The sequence below is a fragment of the Periophthalmus magnuspinnatus genome, chromosome 4 (assembly GCF_009829125.3).
Source record: "Periophthalmus magnuspinnatus isolate fPerMag1 chromosome 4, fPerMag1.2.pri, whole genome shotgun sequence".
Lineage (NCBI taxonomy): Eukaryota > Metazoa > Chordata > Actinopteri > Gobiiformes > Gobiidae > Periophthalmus > Periophthalmus magnuspinnatus.
The window spans coordinates 9135085-9148438 of NC_047129.1; the positions used below are offsets into that span (position 1 = coordinate 9135085).

At 41.0% G+C, this 13354-nt stretch overlaps 1 protein-coding gene across 1 annotated transcript in view; it reads left to right on the plus strand.

Moving 5' to 3' along the window:
• The window catches only part of hcn2b (hyperpolarization activated cyclic nucleotide-gated potassium channel 2b), a 43785-nt gene that overhangs the window by 12554 nt on the left and 17877 nt on the right, over positions 1-13354 (plus strand). The window contains exon 4 of the mRNA XM_033965571.2: positions 8215-8433. Coding sequence (XP_033821462.2) covers positions 8215-8433 — 219 coding nt within the window. The remainder of the gene's footprint in view (positions 1-8214; positions 8434-13354) is intronic.

Sequence of the window (13354 nt, forward strand, 5' to 3'; positions counted from 1 at the left end):
GGCCTTCTCCAGCTCTTCTTTGAGCATGAGGTATTTCTCTAGTTTCTCATGTTCTTTTTTCCTGATGTTCTGATGACTTGGTACTGCAATGTCCACCACAATAGCTTTGCTCTGTTGTTTATCCACCACCACAATGTCCAGTTGGTTCAGTCTGTATGTGGAAGTCCAACAGAATCTTGGCTTGATGATTCTCTACTACCTTTGGAGGTGTTTCCCACCTTGACCTCGGGGTTTCCAGTCCGTACTCTGCACAGATGTTTCTGTACTCTATGCCTGCCACTTGGTTATGCCGCTCCATGTATGCTTTCCCTGCAGCATCTTACACCCTGCAGTTATGTGCTTGTCTCAGGGGCCTCTTTGCACAGCCTACACCTTGGGTCTTGTCTGGTGTGGTAGATCTGTGCTTCTATCGCTCTGGTGCTCAAGGCCTGCTCCTGTGCAGCCAGGATGAGTGCCTCTGTGCTGTCCTTCAGACCAGCTCTCTTAAGCTATTAGTAGGATTTCTTGATATCAGCCACTTCAGTGATGTTCCGGTGGTACATCTCATGCAGGGGCTTGTCCTTCCATGTTCCTACAGCACCTCTTCCTCTGTGCTCCACTGTCTGAGACATTCGCTGAGCACGTCATCTGTTGGGGCCTTGTCCTTGATGTAGTTATGGATCTTGGATGTTTCATCCTGGTCTGTGGCTCTCACACTCACTAGGCCTCGGCCTCCTTCCTTACGCCTCACATAGAGTCTCAGGGTGCTGGATTTGGGATGGAACTTGTCATGCGTGGTCAGGAGCTTTCGGGTCTTAACATCTGTGGTCTGTATCTCCTCCTTTGGCCAGTTTATGATTCATGCTGGGTATCTGATTACTGGCAGGGCGTAGCTGTTTATTGCCTGGGTCTTGTTCTTACCACTGAGCTGACTCCTTAGGACTTGTCTTGCTTGTCTGAGGTATTTGACCGTGGCTGCTTTCCTTGTTTCCTCTTCAAGGAGGCCATTTGCTTGTGGGATACTAAGATACTTGTAGCTGTCTTCATTGTCTGCTATTGTTCCTTCTGGGAGTGAGAGCCCTTCTGTGTGGACTACCTTCCCTCTCTTTGTCACTATCTGGCTTCTCAAGCCTGAATGACATTTCTATGTCTGTGCTGTAGATCCTGGTGGTGTGCATCAGCAGGATCTACAAACCTTGCATCTCCTTGGTATATGCCACATTTGATGGTCACTTGTGCAAGTGGCTTGTCATTGGCCTCAAGGGTGGTTTTCCACAACCTCATTGAGTTTGCAATGAAGGCTGTTAGAGTCCTGTTGATGTTGTATAGCTCCAGGCATTCAGTGTATACAGCTCCTGCGCCTTCAGGATGGGGATTGGTCTCTCACTGTTGTGTCGGCCTACAGGCTAAATGACAGAGTACCCGACCTTCTTGGTGTCCCTGAGAGGTGAGAGGCTCATAGGACTCCCCACACCAATTTCACAGATCTAAATAATCGGGCTATTGGACGCTTCGCACTCGCCATAACACAGGACGCCACTCACCCCCTCCAGGACCATCTAATCCCTCTGCCCTCAGGACGGAGGTACAGGGGGATCAGGTGCAGGAGGGCTCGGTTCGGTAGAAGCCTGGTCCCAGCGGCCATTGCTTTCTTAAACAACAGGCATAAGGTCTGTTTTTGTAATGTATGTTTATGTGAGTGTGATGTTTGGTGTTTATCTGTGTATATGTCAGATGTGCTCTGTATATGTGGAAAGGAATCTCCCCCGGGGACAATAAAGTAAAGTCTAAGTCTAAGTGTACTACACAGTGCACCGACTGGGGACTCCATTGTTCTATTGGAGGACTTCAATGCCATTTTCGTCCAGGTTGCGGAACACTGGACCAGCTCTATACTCTCCATTGGGTCCTCAAGGGTTTATAGGAGTTTGCCCAACCAGTCCACATGTGTTTTGTGAATCTGGAGTCAAGGGCCCCGATCCTTGCATATCTGGAGCAGGAGCTGCGTTCGCATTGCCAGCAGTAAGTCTAACCTGTTCCGGTGCATGTTGGACAGCAGCGGGTCCTGTTCGCTGCTGTTTGCAGATGATGTTGTTCTGATGGCTTCATCGAGCCAGGACCTGCAGCAGGTCACTGGGGCGGTTTGCAGCCAAGTGTAAATCAGCTGAGATGAAAATCAGCTCCTCCAAATCTGAGGCCATGGTTCTCGACTGGAAAAAGGTGGCTTGCCCTCTCCAGGTGGGTGGTGAGTCCTTGCCTTAAGTGGAGGAGTTCAAATATCTCGGCGTTTTTGTCACAGTTCTGCGTGTTTACATGTTTTTTCCTCAGTCCGGCTCCATTTTTCAGCCTGTTCTGGCCCTTCTTTTGTTACCTCCCCGTTTTCCCTGCAACTGCCTCTTGTTTTGTTAATCAGCCCAGGGTAGTATAGATATACTGCTTCTGTTCTGTCAGTTCTTGCTAGGTTGTTGTCCAGTCAAGAGTAACATTCAAGCTCATCTGAATTACTCTGTTATTTGCATTTCTGCAATTCTGAACTTGCATTTATATCTGTTTGCATTACCTGTTCCTGAGTTTATTTTCCCAGCCTGTTTCTCTTATTGAATCCCCAGTGTGGAAGAGATTTTCGTTGATATTAATTAAGACATTATTCCTCAGTTGTTTAGTCCCTAATTTACCATATTCTGAATTACCTGCTTAAAGGACACTTTCTGTTCTCTTTGACTGTTCTCTTTGTGTTGCATTTGAGTCCAGTTTACCTGTATGATAGTTTTGTTCATGAGTGAGGGAAGGATGGAGATTGACAGGCGAATCGGTGCAAGGTCTGCAATGATGCGGTCGCTGTATCAGGCTGTTGAGGTGAAGAAGCAGCTAAGTCGAAAGGTAAATCTCTCGATTTGCCAGTCAATCTACGTTCCTACTCTCACCTATGGTCATGAGCTTTGGGTAATGACCGAAAGGAAAAAAATGTGGATACAAACAGCCGAAATGGGTTTCCTCCACAGGGTGGCTGGGTGCTTCCTTAGAGATAGGGTGAGGAGCTCTGTCACACAGAGGGAGCTCGGAGTAGAGCTGCTGCTTCTCCACATCAAGAGGAGCCAGCTGAGGTGGCTCGGGCATCTGTTCAGGATGCCTCCTGAAGGAGGAGGACCCGGGGAAGACCCAAGGTACACTGGAGGGGGACTATGTTTCTCGGCTGGTCTGGGAATGCCTTGGGATCCCACCGGAGGAGCTGGAGGATGTGTCTGGGAGTCCCTACTTAGACTTCTGCCTTTGCGACCCAGCCCCGGATATGCTTAAGAAAATGAATGGATGGATATAAAAAAAGACATTCTTGTCAGTTATGCATTGTGTTATATAGTGCAAATCCAAAGCCTTTATACCTGGAAAACATAGCATAGCTACTATATTTGTGTCTGCCATCTTCATGAAGATGCTACTGTACTATAGCCTGGGATATGGCGTTAAACTTGTCGATCTCCAGACAGACATGTAATGCCACTACGGTACTGGTCAGATCTGTGCCGAGGAAAATGTGTTTTTTCAAGATGTTCTTTAATAATTAAAACACCTGCAATTGAATAAATGCAAGACACACAGGTTTAATGCCATACTGTGCAACAATCCAGGTAATAACATCTCCATAGAGACAAGCAGGTGACATACCCTCCGCCACAAATGTTATTTAGTGCATCTCTGATCTTTCTGAGTAAATGTTATAAATACCTTCACTTCAGCACTTACAATGCTTTTGTGGAAACCTCCAATACAGAGAGGCATTAGGGTTGTACTTTTTCCTAATTCAATTAAAAGCTTTTATTATGCCTGAGGTGAAATGCAATTATAGCAAATTATATTTTCATCACTTTACATAACACGAATAATCCATTCCAGTGTGTGCACTGTGCGCTGTTGCCTCCTGCTTGTCTGTTTTCATTCTGCTTATGTGGAAAACTATAATGGATTCTGTAGAGCATTTTACTTCAAAACGTTATGCTTCACATCCTCTGTGTACTCTGTGACCCCTTTCAAGGGTCACTTCATATGCATCTTATCTCACATCAGGACCCTCTCTTTGGTCTTCTTTAGACCTTGTGCCTGGTTACTTCCGGGTCCTTCTACAAATATATTCTCCTTTTCTCTTTTGAACATGTTAAAACTATGTCCATTAACAAACTTTATCTTTTGCTCATCTTTAACAGCCAAGATGAGCATAGTATTTTGGTCAGGTGAAGTCTTGTGTCAGTCATATGAGATTACAAAGTATATTTATTTTCATGTGATAGGTTGATGATGTTATTTCCTGGTCTCATCTGTAGTTGGTTAGAGCTGCATGGCTGACTCCTCTGAATGCCTGTAAGCAAACATCTGCCAGCTGGGACATTCCACCAACACACTTCTGTGAGGGACACAAAGTCTTCAGGGTTTAATATGGCACACAGGGGTTTTGGCTCCTAATGGCAGCTGTTGGGTATCACAAGATTACCCTATTTTTCATTAGAATTGAAGTTACATATAAACACTGTTAAACTCAATGTAAAGTCACAGTATGTAACTTTACACACAGTTACAAACTGTAGCTTTACAGTAATATTGTACAAGTTACAGAGTTTTTGTACTAGTTTGCCACATCTGGTGTGAAGTGGAACTCCAACCGCAGTATTATCCTCATTCAGTGTATACAGGCTTGTACGAGCATGAACCAAACAACCCTCAAAGAAGCATCTTCGGCCTTCCTCTCCAGAAACTTGAGAGTTGCTAATAATGTTAACTTTCCTCTCAAACAATTGTTACTATGTCTTCACGGCTCATGAAAATATGGCTTGCAAACGCATCACACATTAGTTCACAACAAGCTTGCTATTCTTGTATTGCAAATAAATTAAATGCATAATGTGCATCTGCAAAACTAAACCAAAACTAAACAAAACCAAAAACAAATTCAATGACTGGTTACCAAAATTAACATGATAAATATAATCCAGAAACATTATTCATTATTTTATAACTATATCTTATGTTCTCATCAAAAGAAAAGCCAACTGTGGGTCCCTTCTTATACCCAGTGAAGTTCTGAGCTCTCTCCGCTTCTGAAATGCTGCTCAAATGTTTGCTTTTGTCTGAGCCTGGCGCTGGTCGGACTCAAATTTTGCTACTTTGGTCACACTAGGTAAAACCTTTCTTTTCTTGATTTTACGTGGACTCTCTGATGGTATTTGGGAGGTTCTGGAGGCCGGTCTCTTACTTGATGATACTGAATCCATCTTCCAGCTCTGCTATGATTGTCAAAAACTAGGAAGTCAGATCCAATGAACCAAGGACGCGCAAGACAGCACAGGTTTTTTCAAACCTGAATTGCTCTCATATAATTGACTGTGTGAGCTTATAGAGGCCGTGGGGGAAACACATTTTGCGCATCAAGTAACTGAGCATTTTAACTTGTGCAATGCATCTTTAAACATGAATATTTATACAAATTTAGACAAATTAATACAATAAATTAATAATATGTAGAATAATCCAACATTATTAATCACTACAGTACATAAACTGTGCATGTAATTTTGTTTGCAGTATAGAGTCCATTTATACTCCCAATTTGTTATTTATTTTTGTATATACAGGAGTTGAGCACACACACAAAATTATAAATCCAAACCCCAAACAAGAATTTTGAGCCAGTGTATATATTACAAATCTTTATCTTAATCCTCTAAAATGGAGCAGACTTGCTCTGTCACTTATAGGCAGCTGCTGCTCAGTGTCAGCAGCACTAACACACCCAAACACACAGTGGCTTATGGAGAGCCCACATCATGCACGTTTCTCTCACTTCTATAATTACACCAGAATACATCATACTCTCCCATAACCAGCACTGACTGTATTTAAAACAATTAACCCTCCACCAGTGAAGTCCAACAGTAAATAAAATGAAGACTAAACTAATTTCATTTTTCCTTCCTCTGTTCATTGAGGCTTCTCTGCAGAATCAGTTTATTGAGTTACAATGAGTGTTGTCATTTCCAATGCTAAGAGACAGCTGTATGCTTGTCAGGTGGCATAAGCTCTTATCTCCTACTTAAAAGCAAATGCAATGTCTGCACACAGCTGCTCTAGGCTCAGTTGTGTAGCCAGTTTGTTATGTGGTACACTATAGCGACTTTGACTTGATGAAACTGCTTAGTAAAGGACTAATGGGATGAAGAGAGAACATGATTTGGAAGAGGTGTCCAGATACTACCTCCAATGGGGTAGACATTCTTTGTGCTTTTCTTACATCATCATCTTACTTCTCATCTTCAAGAGTTGAGTTGAGTTTATGTGGCTCAATGATTACAATATGGTTATTATTATTATTATTATTATTATTATTATTATTATTATTATTATTATTATTATTATTATTATTATTATTATTATTATTATTATTATTATTATTATTATTATTATTATTATTATTATTATCATTATCATCTTGAATTCATATTTTCCAACACGTTACACTGCAATATTTATTAAAAAGCATATTGTCTGAACTGAAGTCTTGTAAACTTACCCCTCCGTCCAGGGCCAGTCCTAAATATGTAAAGTGAAATTTGTGGCGTATCCTGAAGTGCGAGGAGCCTGCAGAGACAGACAGAGGCAGTGGAGTGGAAGGAGGTGTTGATTTGTGCTTTGGCCCAGGGTGAGGCTGGGGTCCCTGCTGCTGCAGCCTGTGGCATGTTGATGGGCGACCGGAGGGAGCAGCTCTGACTGTTAACCACCCGGGGCACTGGAGATGAGGCGAAAGACACACTACAAACTGGAAACGGCAGGAAAATACTCTGTTTCACAGTAACCAAGAAGCACTATTGTTGGGTTGTTTAACGTATGATGTTTTCAGACAAAAATGACAAAGCCTGACATTTTAAAATGGTTTATTTCCAAAACGTCGTCAGCACCACCAAAGTTCTTTGTAAATAATCCAAGTTAATTTTAGATGAAGAAAAAGTTCAAGTTGTCCCAAAGGTGCTTATTAAGCTCCGAGTCAAAATATTGATCCACAAGGGAGGTTACTTGTACATAATAGTTCACAAATTATAAGAATAGTTCTTCATTACAAACTTAGTAGAGTAGTAATAAAACTCTAAATAATTAAACTAGCAAAAGTAAAACAATGGGTCATATTGGCAACAAATATAGAGATTTGTTTATGCACTAAAAAAGTCTAAAATATAAATACATATCAAGTATATCTAGGCTAAATACTACACTAGGCTATAGGAAATATAGTTCAAAGATGAAAGTGGTAAATAACACAGCTTAAAAAATCATCATATTACATTAGCATTGCTTTTCTCATATTTTCATACAAGTTACAGTGTATTTTACCACTATAACAAATCTAGAAACAAAAACAACGGATAAAACATAATACTTGTCAGACAAGAATCCAGTTCTTCAATCTGAATACTCATTTTGTGTTCTGGCCTCTTTCTTCACCTGTCGAAAAGCTAATTTCCATGACTGTGATTGCTGTCTCCTGCCAGTGCTTGTCCACTCCCCTTTTAGAATCCAATTGCATTTGAATTTCAAATAGCATGCAAAGAGAGTGAGGAAGTAATGCAAAGCTGCAGAGTGTCATAAGCCAATCAGCTTTTGTCCCAGTGCAGAAATCTGGACAGTGTAGTTTAAAGGAGGATGTGAGGGTTGGACCAGGCCTGGGAGTGCTCTGTGATGAACAGACTATTAACATGGACAGAGCAAGAGCCGATCAGAAGGCCTGGAGGAGGAGGCAGACGCTCATTAGCTCAACACTAAACAGAGATGTTCTTCGAAAGACATGAGAGTTAAGACCACAGCTTCAAAGCTAGCCTCCAGCAGAGCTACGCCGGAGTTCTGTATCAATTGTCACTGGATCATTTGTGTAAATACAGCTGAGAGGGTTTTGAAGATGCCAATAATCCCATCATGAAAACAGGCTTTTCTATCTTAGAATAAAAATTTCAAATGCAGAATAACATACGCAATCAGTCGGATATATATCTTGTTTATAAAAATGCATCCACCAGTATCAATATTACAAAAGTAGAAATCTGGGCGTGGTAATACCTGATAATCAGTATCTATAATGCAGCCGATAGTGTCCTGTATTCTTGCCACAAAATTGATTAAAAAAACAACATTTAGGCATATTGTTTGCATATTTTTTACTGTGTGAACTTTGCCTATCCTCTGGTGTCTTATGTGTTTCAGAATGACTCGTGGAGTGAGCTGTACTCGTTCGCCTTGTTTAAGGCCATGAGTCACATGTTGTGTATTGGGTACGGACGACAGGCGCCTGAGAGCATGTCGGACATCTGGCTCACCATGCTCAGTATGATCGTGGGCGCCACCTGCTACGCCATGTTCATCGGACACGCCACTGCACTCATCCAGTCTCTGGACTCCTCCCGCCGGCAGTACCAGGAAAAGGTAACTCTGCCCATCTGCTTAAATGGGTTTGTTTGATCTGCACTGTTGAGGAGAAAAGTATAACCTCATTTTGATCCAATATTGGAGATTTTGAATGCAGATGTTATTGGAGGGTTTTCAGATTGTAGTTATATCATACTCCCAGATGGCGGCAAGAACCAGATTTCCCTATCATTGCACTTTCACAAGAAATATCCTAAAGGTAAATTCACAAATGCTGAACATCTCAATTTAATACAGCAAAAACCTTTATTTCAACATTATTCATTTTATCTGCCCCCTTCTGTATCAAATATATATGGGTCTATATAATTTTGTGATGTCATCTCAAACTCAACAATTTTTACACCTTTACTTTTAAAAATCATTTAATTATTATCCACTTTTGTCTCAAACTCATGTATCCATCTTTTAGTACATTCTGGTTTAATTTTAGTTTGAGCTGTTGTGAAGGTCTGAGGTGAGGAACACTGGTGTCACAGGGCTGAGACATATCTGACAACTATTCACTCTGACTGTAATCCACTAGTGGCTAGAGTCCCCAATTAACCATGGTGCATGTCTGTGAAGTACCCACAGGCAACATACTGTCACACAGGGATGAAAACACCTGGCCACAAACGATGCACTTGCCTCAGTGATACAAAATAAGATTCTTTAGCGCACTATGTAACTTTTCTTACGAAGGCCACCAACATGGAGAATTGTACTACTTTCTCCAGTATGACATTAAACTATCCAGCTTACAAGGCAGGGTTGCTTCTCCACAGATCTGACCTGTAACTTGTCTTGATGGTGTCACCTGCTTGTCTTCATGGAGATAAATGAGTAAACAAAACAAAGCAATTAACATCTCAAGTGACAAGCAGGTGGCAGAGCTTCCACCAGAAAAGTTACAGTCCACTGTTAACGTATAATTCCCTTAGATACATTTCACGTGGCAAATATTCCAGCCAGGACTGCCTCTGCACTCTGGGTCTATATTGTGACAGTGTGACACAGAGACAAGGCATAAAAGTAAATCTACACGAGGTCATCACATCTGATCTGATTAGTGAGAGCAATCCCATTTAATCCAACACTCATTAATGAAAACAGCATATGGCCTGCTAGTTGTATATATTAATGGCTTGGCTCAACACGCCTCTGCCTGTGTGGATCAAAGAGCGGGACATCCCAGGACTGGAGGGCACTACACGCCCTGTCATGGAGGCTTTGTTATCAGGCGGTCTGCTGTGGCTCTGTATTCTGACAAACACATCCGACTGGTGCTTGTGCCGAGAGGAAACGGGTGCAGCCTCTGGCCAGTGCTGAGAACAAAGAGATGTTAGATGTGGTGGTTCTGCCTGCATGTGTCTGTATGGGACTATTCTGGTCTCCACACAGAATACAGTGTGTTTGCTGGTTGCTGGGCTCAGTGGGGAGGGCTGTGTGTTTGGGGATAATCATCGGTCTTTGTTATCTACAGGTAGTGATGATAGCAGGGAGCGCACAAACCGCTGCTGGGTACGGAAGAGACTGGGAGCTGGGTAAACTGATTGCAACATGGAGGGAGTAGAGTTGTCACGAGAGATCCAATTCATAGACTGTTTTGGATTTACTGTCACACCTCCTTATTTTTCGTGATAAGACACTTTTCAGTACTGTAACACAATTTTAAAATGCAGTCCGTATTTCCATTCAATAATATCTCGATCAATGTTTAAGGTTAAAGGTCAACAAAGTCTACAAGGCTAGTTATGAAATTTCACCTGAACTCCAAACATGACATTCTTAGAGACATTTAAATAATTCTATATATAACAAATGCGGGTGGGGAGAAAATAAACTTTCACGTTGACTCATTAAGACATAATAAACCGGGTGTAGATTCAGGAGATTATAATGAGAGGCACTGTCCGCCAGTGTACACAGTCTGCTAATAATGTATTTTTAAGTTAGACTTTCTGCCCAAACTTTCTAGTCGCTAATTCAGCAACACCTTTTATATCTTTGTATAGCAGATAATGAACTTGTTTCATACTTTTGGCTTTTGATCTTGCCATCCTCCAACCTTGTGTTGCTTGCCACACAATTTTATAATTTATTTTAAGGAAGAACTTTTCTTTTGATCATGCATTCTTTCCTGTTCTCATTTGTTTTTCATGCATTCAAGTTGTTTTACTTTGTTCTGACAAAGAAGTTTTATTGGTTCATTGTGTGTTTGATGTCTCACAAACTTTACAAAGATCAATTCCCTATAAATATTTCCTTGTACTTGTATTGTACAGTCTCAAAAAGCAGTAAGTGAAATGCTTTTACATAGACAGTAACTGGTAGAACAGGTTATATTTACAACTTGCTTGGTTTTATGTGTACATATACTTATACATTAAGACTTGAAATAGTATTTACTTGATTATAGGATTGAAAATTAACTGCTTTGAACTTGTGATGACTGCGCCTTTTCAAGTAACCTAATTCAAAATGCCACCTCAAATCTAACACTATTTAAAATTGCTGTGAACACTGTCACTTCCACTTGTGATAATGAGTCAACACAATCCGGACTCACTATTCAGCTGTATAATGTCGTCAATCCTGTGCTTAATGCCTTGAGCCTTGATTGCCAGCTGACGCAAACAAAGAACTAATATGCTTTCCGTTGAGTTCGGTTTATATCACTTTTGAAATACCTAGTGGGTCTCATGGATGTCTCGCATGTATTGAATGTACAATATCTGGCATCATCTGTTTTACTGTATATGAGTCTGTTTGTCATTAAGTGCACCATACCCCTCCACTGTCTGCAAATAGCTCTCCATCAGATAACACACTGGACACGCACAGCTCTGAGTCTGGAGATGCCTTGCTGACGACACAGATTCTTGTTACAAGATTGTGTAAATGTAGGAGACAGCACGGCCGCTTATTGACAAAGAGCAGAGCAAACTGTTAGCATTGCTCTGTTAATAGCTCCAGCACCAAGCATTTCCCCTTGCCTGTTTGGACACAGTGGAAAGTTTAAGAGCTTCTAAGGTAGCTTTTTTCTACTGAAGCTTTTATTTCCTGGTGTACTCAGTTGCATAGTGATCGATCAATTAAAGGCCCCATACTGTACTATTTTCTGATCTATGTTATAATATTGTCATCAAAAACATACCAGGAGTTGTTTTGTTTCATTCACACATCCTGTTTAAGCTGAGCTCTTCTCTCAGACAGAAAACACTCTGTTCCACCTTGTGATGTCATGTGGTAATACAGGAAGTTCTCCACTGTGTTTTTAAACTCCACACACCTTCACTAAAATCATTTGGATAATTTCAGTACTGGAAAATTACTGCTTCATGACATGACAAGATGAAACAGAGCATTCTGATCTTTGGAGATGTATACGGACTAATAACCTATGATTACACAAACACATGTGAATGAAACAAAACACAACTCCAGGTAGATTTTTCTCACACGACACGGCTAAAAGCTCACAGTAGTCAATTTTGCATATAGGACCTTTAATTTTAGAGACAAACTGAGCTACTTCCTGTAATTATAACTGCTACTTTTGAAACCTAATTCTGTCTGTAAGTAACTAAATATTACCACTCTTTTTCACAATTACCACAAGACCTTAATATATTTAAAATGAATTTGTGACACTTTTTACTGAACCTTTTACCAAATGTTAAGTTTTAAAGATGCTTCATAATAATTGTAAAACATTATTAGTTTCCTCTTTGCTGGTTGGTCTTAATTGTCTGAAAAGCCTATGAGGAAAATGAATGGTAAGATTACTTCAGGAACCAGGGCTGCTCCATTATTCACTGAGTAAAAATATCAGGCCACCCTCCACTAAAAACAACCTGTGCTTCATCTGCCCTTTCCACTTTAGTTTGTACAAGTTTAGTACAAGTTTATCTAAAACATGTTATAGTCGTGAATATTTAATTCACTTTCACATTGGGATAACTTCTGCCCATTTTCAATTTTCTAAACCACAGCTCTCCCCTCACAGTCCCAGGATATACCTTATCTGTCCCCTCGCCCTTCACTGCTGGGCCATTTACCATCTGCCAGTGGAGCAGGACATGGGCCATTACATAACTGCACTCCTCTCCTCCTCTGTTAGCGCCCCTGTCCTAACACTGTGCGAGAAAGAGGGGGCGGGGATGTCACCCTTGGCCCCACAACAAAGAGCCCCGATCCACACAGTCCTGACAAGTCGAATATGGACTGAAGAATGATGGTACTTTACGAAGCAGAGTATAGTGGAGAGGTGTACTGACTTAATATTTCAATTTAAATCAATGTAACGTATGAGACACTGGAGGCCTCCATAGTTCAAACTGTTGTCTGAATGTGGATTGTAACGAGAGAATATTACATGTGGATTTGAATAGAGCTGTTACCCTTTAGTCTTTTAGTCAGTGGTTAGTCATCCGCTGTGTTAGTCGACCCAGTTTTTCATTAGTTGACTGAATTAGTATTAAAATGATTTATAGGCACAATGGCAGAAATGAGTGTGCATGGAGTGGGTCAGCTGCAGTGACTAGACAGTTTAATCTGTCATTTCATAATCAAGACGCTGTTAGAGCGCTGTGATCCTAATCATTTTGAGAGCTTTTGCTAGCGCCATGTCCTTTTTTAGCAGTGGTGAAGTACTTAGTTTTGTAGTACAGATACTGGAGCAAAATAAATAAATAAATAAATAAAAGTGTCACATAAAAAACTTTAAAGAGTAAAACGTAAAAGTACACAGCCTGGCCTGGCCAAAAAAAAAGTCGCCATCTGGATTTAACTAAGCAAATAGGAACGAGCCTCCTGCACTTGGTCAGGTCTAGGTTCAGCATTAGTCTGTGCTCGAAGAATGAGGTCAGCTGACGCCTGAATATACTGAATGACCAGGTTATTCCATCAATGGACATCATTCCAAAATGACAAT